This window comes from Haliotis cracherodii, unplaced genomic scaffold, assembly GCF_022045235.1.
Source record: "Haliotis cracherodii isolate W230 unplaced genomic scaffold, xgHalCrac1.p SCAF_25, whole genome shotgun sequence".
Taxonomy (NCBI): Eukaryota; Metazoa; Mollusca; class Gastropoda; order Lepetellida; family Haliotidae; genus Haliotis; species Haliotis cracherodii.
The window spans coordinates 8,941,708-8,950,311 of NW_027266281.1; the positions used below are offsets into that span (position 1 = coordinate 8,941,708).

The window sequence follows — 8,604 nt, forward strand, 5'->3', positions numbered from 1 at the left end:
GCTAAACAGACAGACCACACGACAAGCATAGGCCGTTGCCTGTATATAATGTCATCAGGAGTACGTGTACAGTCAGTAAATGAAGGAAAAGAACAGCATTAGTGTCAATAGTTACACTTGTACATACTACATCAATACTAGATATAAATATTTCAAACTTAACGAAACATATACATACATCAGACTCCATCAAGGCTCCTCAGCTGACTGCAAACCTCGGGTACAATTTGAATTGCTACACTTAAACGTTTGATCGATAGATCGTGGTAATAGTATATTTTCTTTTGTACAGATTTGTTTGTTATCAGCATGCCCAACTGATAGTTTACCTGATTTTATGGTACGGGTACCCGGTATTGTTAGCGCTATGTTTTGTCCTACCAGTTGAGTTGCTGTACTGAGAATCCCCGCAGGTTGCTGTGGACCTACACGATCTCGGAATCCCGACAGGTTGCTCTGTACCAACTCAAACTGGGATTCCACATGGGTTTATGTGGACCTACTCAATCTGGGAATCCCCACAGGTTGCTGTGGACCTACTCTATCTGGGAAACCCCACAGGTTGCTGCAGACCTACGCAGTCTGGGAATCCCCACAGGTTGATGTGGACCTACTCTATCTGGGAATCCCCACAGGTTGTTGTAGACCTACTCTACCTGGGAATGCCCACTGGTTGCTATGGGCCTACTTTATCTGGGAATCCCCACAGGTTGCTGTGGACCAACTCTATCTTGGAATCCCCACAGGTTGCTATGGACCTACTCTATCTGGGAATCCCTACAGGTTGCTGTGCACCTACTCTATCTGGGAACCCCTACAGGTTGCTATGGACCTACTCTATCTGGGAATCCCCACAGGTTGCTGTGGACCTTCTCTATCTTGGAATCCCAACAGGTTGTTGTGGACCTACTCTATCTGGGAATCCCACATGTTGCTCTGGACCTACTCTATCTGGGAACCCCCACAGGTTGCTGAGGACCAAATCTATCTGGGAATCCCCACAGGTTGCTGTGGACCTACTCTATCTGGGAACCCCCACAGGTTGCTATGGCCCTTCTCTATCTTGGAATCCCAACGGGTTGCTGTGGACCTACTCTATCTGGGAATTCCACATGTTGCTCTGGACCTACTCTATCTGGAAATTCCCACAGGTTGCTGTGGACCTTCTCTATCTTGGAATCCCAACAGGTTGTTGTAGACCTACTCTATCTGGGAATCCCACAGGTTGCTTTTGATCTTCTCTATCTGGGAATACCACAGGTTGCTGTGGACCTACTCTATCTGGGAATCCCACATGTTGCTCTGGACCTACTCTATCTGGAAATTCCCACAGGTTGCTGTGGACCTTCTCTATCTTAGAATCCCAACAGGTTGTTGTAGACCTACTCTATCTGGGAATCCCACAGGTTGCTTTTGACCTACTCTATCTGGGAATCCCACATGTTGCTCTGGACCTACTCTATCTGGGAATCCCACATGTTGCTCTGGACCTACTCTACCTGGGAATCCAAACAGGTTGTTGTAGACCTACTCTATCTGGGAATCCCCACAGGCTGCTATGGACCTACCCTTACTGGAAATGCCCACATTGTGCTGTGGATCTGCTGCAACTGGGAATGCCCACAGGTTACTGTGGATCTCCTCTGTACGAGAATCTCCACAGGCTGCTGTGGACCTACTCTATCTGGGAATCCCCACAGGCTGCTGTTGATCTACTCTATCTGGGAATCCCTACAGGTTGATTGGGACCTACTCCAAATGGGAATCCCCACAGGTTGCTGTGGATTGAATGCGTCTATGACACTTGTGTCAACCTCTGGTCAGTGGCTCCAGTCGGACAATAATATGGTTTCCGAAGTTTCTGAACCTCTCGAATTTAAGATAATTACTTTGTAATATTTGATGCTTGATATTATGACGTCGGCAATGAATTTGAGGAAAACGTAATTGAGGAAGTTATCATTTCCCGGCTTACAAACTAGCACGCATACATGTTTTATACCGATAACATTTGTGAAAAAGATTCAAAGCCATTTCACACGGTGAATGATTTCCTTGAATAAATCAATAACTCTGTGTAAGGTCAGTCTATACGTAGTTAAATCAGAACGCAGAAATACAACTATGTTTGAATTTATGCAGTATTATATGGATTTAAACAAATATCTCAGAAACGTTATTGAAACATTCAAGGACCGGTCGGCTCGGAGTCAATGTAGTGTCAGTCTGTGTTGGACGGGGTATTTGTGTAATCTGTGGTATGGTATTTCTGTGGGCAACCAGTATCCAGTCGGCATAAGACGCTCTAGTGACTACACCACGCAGGCTGAAAACAATTATAATAATACTGGACTACATATTCTGTAATAATAATTACACTATACCGCCTTTAATCTGTAGCAACTAGGGGTTGTCGTACGTGTTTTGTTTTATCATCAAAGTGCATAAGGCAACGATTTAGACAGGTTCACGTTCCAATGAAACTGTCGCAGTACTATGCAATACTTTAAAATGTATTGTGATGGAATCAAAATAACGTTTCCAGTTATCGCAATGCCATTGCAATAGTGAAATGCGCTCACTTGTCACATCTATTTGAAACATATTATAACCGAGATTAACTTCATGATTTTATTGATAGGAATAAATGACACAATACATGCATAGTGCTGTTGAGTTGAACTGTGGTACATAACACTGCTACATAGGATTGTGTGTAAGCACATAATTTTAAGGTTGTCAATGAATGTGTGAACAATAATTGTAATTGCAGTCCCGGTATCCGTCAAAGTATTTGGTTTCAGTTTTAAGGCCACGATTATATATAATCCTCAGCCACGTCATAGATGGTGTCAGTGTAGTCCTTTCTTCTCTTTAAGGACGCGTAGCCATTTCCTGATGATAGGACAGCATTATAATACGCATCATCTGATAAAAAACAGAAGCAAATAATGTCCTTATTTGTATTTTATTATCATTTTTTGTTGTCGGGGCTTTCGAAAGACAGGGACACTGGTTGCCCAGTCGTCTAAGGCGCCGCGATTCGCTGTGCAGAGTTGCATCTCTTGGGCATGCCAGAAACCTCTGATTGTGGATTCGAATCCCGTGCTCGTGGGTTTTACCGAAGTGACAAACGTCTGAGACTTGCATCACTTCGGGCTTTCCTGTCACACATTAAGCTGACACGCCGTGGTATAACTGGAATACTGTTAAAAGCAGCGTTAAACCCAACTCACGCACTTTCGAAATACATGGTCTGGTCCGAAAGGAATGATGTCTCTTGAACTGCTAATCACAGATAGCACATCTACAACATATTGATGTTATGGCAGAATGTTCAACTGCACCACGACATATACTTATCTCATTTGACAACTTAAACCCCCAGCATGATGCAAATATTATTTTCAAAGGCTATTTTGGATGCTTACCTCCAGGCCCTGAACCAACTGAAGATACTGGTGCTGGTTTATCTGGGTTGTCACTACAAGAACATAATCATGTATCATTTCAGTCTGCATAGGATTCAGAAATAACAAAACTTAACATCGGAGAGATTCGTACTGAAGCAGTAAATAAAAGCATAATGCTACTTACATAAGTATTCAAAGAAAATAGTTTACCAACCTTTTGTCATTTTCATTTGTGCGTCCACCTTTAGAATTAATAAAAATACATTGTGTTAAGTATATATGGTATGCAATATATTTTTTTTATTTCACTACAAAAGTCACTAGTTATGGTAGTGGCTTTATCGTCTTATTTCACAACACACAGTTTGCCATAAGTAGTTTCCCTTCACACTAATAACATCGTGGTAATGTTTCCAGATGCCGTGTATCACACTTCTGAATGTTGCAAAATTCTGCGTCGGCAATATTAGTTTGCAACAAAGCACAGTAACAAAAACAATTTTTAGTGACAGTATAATGTCTCAGAAATTACTTATTTAATGATTATTTTTTATTGTGATAAGTTATTCTATTACCTGAACAAGAGGACAATGAAACAATATAGATTCAGGTGATACCACCACCAGGGACAATGTCTAGGATCCAGACATATCCGAAAATAAGATAAGAGTTATGAACTTCATGAAGACATATTTTTGGTTTCATGTTTAAATCCAAAAGTAGAAAATATCAGTAAATACGCAGACAAATCGGTAGTACTTTGCAGCAAAAGCATGACAAATTTGTGTATTATTCTCTAAAAATGAACACATTTGTCTTGAAAATAAGTACTTGAAAACGAAATCATTAATGATGTCGACCAACATAAACTTCTAGGAGTAATGACGTAATGTTAAACAGGCATTTCACATGGAGTATTATTAGAAAAGCTTAAATGATATCCTTTATGAGAAGATTGAAGTTTATACTTAAAACATGATATTTAGTAAATACGGATCACGTCCCTTTTGTGGCAAGTTTTAATGATAATAATTCTTCTCCTCCATCGAATAAATTAATATGGCGTTAGTACTATATAACATGCACAATACTAAGATATGAGTTGAATATTGATCGAATTACTAAACGGCGTAGCTGCCTCTTTGTTTAAATATGTGAAAGCATCGCAAATTTTAAAGGATTTCATTTGTTCAAAGCTAGAAGTAACACAGAGCTGTAATGTATCAAGGATGTAGGCGTGAATAAACGTGTCGTCCAGAAAGCAGTGTTGCCTGAGTATGAGGGTTCGGTTTAACGGGGTTTTGAGTTACAATGGTTCAACCGTCTCTCTGCATTGAACCCTGTACCAATCAACCATTGGTGTTGCTAAACTAGTAATACCTTCAGTCATTTTGAGTGAGTGAGTGAGTGAGTATGGTTGTACGCTGTTTTTAGCACTATTCCAGCAATATCACGGCGGGGGACACCAGAAATGGGCTTCACACATTGTACCCATGTCAGGAATCGAACCCGGGTCTTCGGCGTGATGAGCGAACGCTTTAACCACTAGGCTACCCGACCGCCCTCAGTCATTTTGAAGTGATACACAGGTAAATGAATGCCATGAGGCAGAGAGCATCTATATGTACATGTAGGGACAACAGAATTAATAAGATAACAAAAGGTGGAAAATAACAAAGGGTAGAAACTTACAAGGCTCTCTGACTCATGGCATTCATTTATCTGATGAAGGAGTAAGCATATACTCTGAAACGTTGTTTTCCTCATAATAAAGAAGATGAGATCCATATATTCTCTTCTTTAGTAATACCTTTATTGCAGTTCAATTGTTCAAGGCAAGGTCCCATGCATGTAATATATTGGAAGCTATACAGTTCCGCACAGCATTCATTTGGAGGCAGGGATGCTGGTGTATCAGGGTCTTGATTAAAGAAAGGGAGAGGTTCACTGGTGGAGGCAGGGATGCTGGTGTATCAGGGTCTGGGTTAAAGAAGGGGGAGGTTCACTGGTGGAGGCAGGGATGCTGGTGTATCAGGGTCTGGGTTAAAGAAGGGGGAGGTTCACTGGTGGAGGCAGTGATGCTGGTGTATCAGGGTCTGGATTAAAGAAAGGGGGAGGTTCACTGGTGGTAGAAGGAGTAAATGGTCTACCTGAACTAGGGCAGTATCTGCAGATGCCCCAGAAGCCCAGGCAGAGGCTGACGACCATGAACATGGTCCCCATACCGAGGACAAGGGAGGACACCTGGAGGCCGGCTGAGGGACATTCTGGAACATCAAGATATGTAGCAATACTGTTAGGGCAGTTAGATAAGTTCTGATTGAACCCTGGAAGATTAAGGCCGCCTCCTTGGTCTAGTGGTTGAGCGTCTGCCGTAGAGCGGAAGGTCGGGGTTCGATCACCGACCGCGTCATACCAAGAGATGTTAAAAGATGTTGCGTGTTGTTACCCTGTCTGGCGCCCGGGATTAAGGGGCTAAAACAAGGACTGGTCGGCTCGGAGTCGGTATAATGTGTCTAAGTGGGTTATTCATGTTAAACTGCGGCATGGTATCTTAGTGTGCTAGGGCTATAAATCGGCATCAGTCCGGACTAGTACAAGCAGCCACACAAACACACACACGTACATGCACGTCGAGTTGGCACTATTAAATCAGCATTCGACTGGACACACACACACACACACATACACACCCCATTTCACCTCACCTTTAAAGATCATCAGGCATCAAGCCTACACTTACACCTCAAATAACAAAAATATGCTGGCACATTGATAACACGGTATCACTAAACTGAACTGGGGCATATTGTGAATTGAAGCGGAGGCTATTGACATACTCACCCCGACCCTGTTGTTGAACACCTTCACATGACACACTCTGGGTGTGACTGCCACAGGTAAAGAGAAGCTTGGTCTGGGTTCCTGTCGTGTTGAAGGCCCTTTCAGTGATGTCTGCTGTGGTCTGTAAAGGGGATGTGGAATACGAATCCATCACGGTCAGCAGCTCGAGCTGCATGTCCTCAGAGCAGAAGAAGCCTATGATGTTCACTTTCAGCTCCCGTCCCACAGTCAGACTGCTGCTTTCCTGGACACTTACCACGTTGCAGGACGGGAACTCTGCGAACAATAACCAAAGCTGGCAGATCATTCAATTACTGTGCGAAGAACAAATGATGTTGGAAATCTGATTTTCCAAAGAATATAAATTTTATAGTAAATTTATTTTTTTAGATACATGTATAATGTATGAACTTAATCTAACCAAATATAACTGAGTTTTTGTGGGAGTGTCAAATTAATTTAAAACAGTTCCGCTATTGTAAGACGAAGGGTGTACCACTACTCGTTGCAAGTTGTGGGGTAGCCCAGTGGTCATAGTGTTCACGCTGAAGATCCGGGTTCGATTCGCCCCTTGGTTATAATATGCAGAGACCATTTCTTATATCCTCGCTGTGGTGTTGCAATATTGCAAAAGTGACGCAAAATCATACTCAATCACTAAACGAATTAGGTAAAACTCAAATCTCAAATGAACACTTCCTTCGTTCCTTTTCACTTACAAAAACAATGCAATGTAAACTCAGTGATGAATAAATACATTCAATAATGTAATGACAACAACTTCAACATGGACCACCACACCGACAGCTGTTACTGGACTAAGGTAAGCGTTAGGTTGTCAGGATGTCCGTGTCCATCTGTTCGCGGGGCGGTCGGGTAACCTAGTGGTTAAAGCGTTCGCCCGTCACGCTGAAGACCAAGGTTCGATTCCCGACATTGATACAATGTGTGAAGTCCATTTCTGGTGTCCCCTGCCGTGATATTGCTGGAAAATTGCAAAAGTGGCGTTTAACGATACTCACTCACTCACTCACACACTCACTCATCTGTTCGCTCTTACTGGCAACTGTCATGCGGCAAGTAGAAGGGCGCGGGTCATCTGCGTCTGCAACACAAGCCCAGTCGCCTCCATGTGACTGCAGCACGCTGGGTATGGTGAGGACACTGCTTGTAGTATTGATGACAGATGCTGTGAAGTTCCCCTGTGATATACATCTTCCATCTGCGAGATCACACGAGGCAGCAGGATGCCCACTGGGTGTTAGGTAGGAATGGACATTTAAGTTGTCTGCTTTATTACAGGTCAGATTGGCAGGCATACCCAAATGACTTATTTCAGGGCAAAAGACGTGTTCTGTACCTGTGAAGAAATGTTTTTTGTAGCGTTTCAAGACAATACAGACAAGACAAGTGATGATTGAGTGAATGGTATGTTTATAATTCAAATGTGTCAAGATCATTGTACAGCTTGTGTGTACCGTATACCATGTTCACCAACTATTATACACTCAGTGAGGAAGGCAAATGAGCACATTCAACGACAACACCACCACACTCAGTGAGATGAATGAAAGATTTGTTTGTTTATTGTCGAGTCTGGATCAGAAATTCCATTGATTGACATCATGAGCATCAATCAATGCAGAAGACCAGACAGAGGCTGATGACCAAGAACATGGTCCCCATACCGAGGACAAGGGAGGACACCTGGAGGCCGGCTGAGGACCATCCTGGAACACCATGACATGTACCAACATCCAGTGATTGACATCATGAGCATCAATCCAAGCAATTGACATGCATCAACCAAGTCAGCAAGCCTGACCACGTGAGTCGCCTCTTACGACAAGCATAGTCGCTTGTTAAGGCAAGGATTGGTGTCTGAATACCCATTCTCTATGAATGAATGAATGAATGAATGAAAGAATGTGTTTTATGCCAACGTATTCGAAATCAGTGATATCAACAAAAGAATTCACTGTATGAAAACACCATCACAATCAGTGAGATGAAAGAAAATACGTACTGTATGACACCACCATCACTAGAAGAATCAGTATCAAGGCGTGGTCGCCATCAGTGTCGCCGCGTCTAGAAACCATCACCTGTAACACATCAGAGTGTGTGTGAGTTAAGATTTTAAAGTCACATCGGCAATATTTCAGCCATATAGTGACTATAACAAATTAGACAATACATCAATTTAGAATATAAACCTGTCGACAAAGGACAGTAAAAGTAGTAGATTATCACAGATGTAGTTTTAAAACTAGTAAATGATCATAAAACTTCACAATTCATATAATACAATACGTTACAATACAACGTAAAAGTGGGCTATAGAGTA

At 42.3% G+C, this 8,604-nt stretch overlaps 1 protein-coding gene across 1 annotated transcript; it reads right to left on the reverse strand.

Moving 5' to 3' along the window:
• Positions 1 to 2,818: 2,818 nt before the first annotated feature.
• LOC139472715 (uncharacterized) lies at positions 2,819 to 8,359 on the reverse strand. Its single transcript, XM_071255166.1, has 7 exons — positions 8,284 to 8,359; positions 7,318 to 7,617; positions 6,258 to 6,533; positions 5,564 to 5,680; positions 3,628 to 3,655; positions 3,432 to 3,484; positions 2,819 to 2,928 (listed from the first exon to the last, which is right to left on the reverse strand). The coding sequence occupies exons 1-7, from the start codon at positions 8,357 to 8,359 to the stop codon at positions 2,819 to 2,821; spliced, it is 960 nt and encodes a 319-aa protein (XP_071111267.1).
• Positions 8,360 to 8,604: the final 245 nt, after the last annotated feature.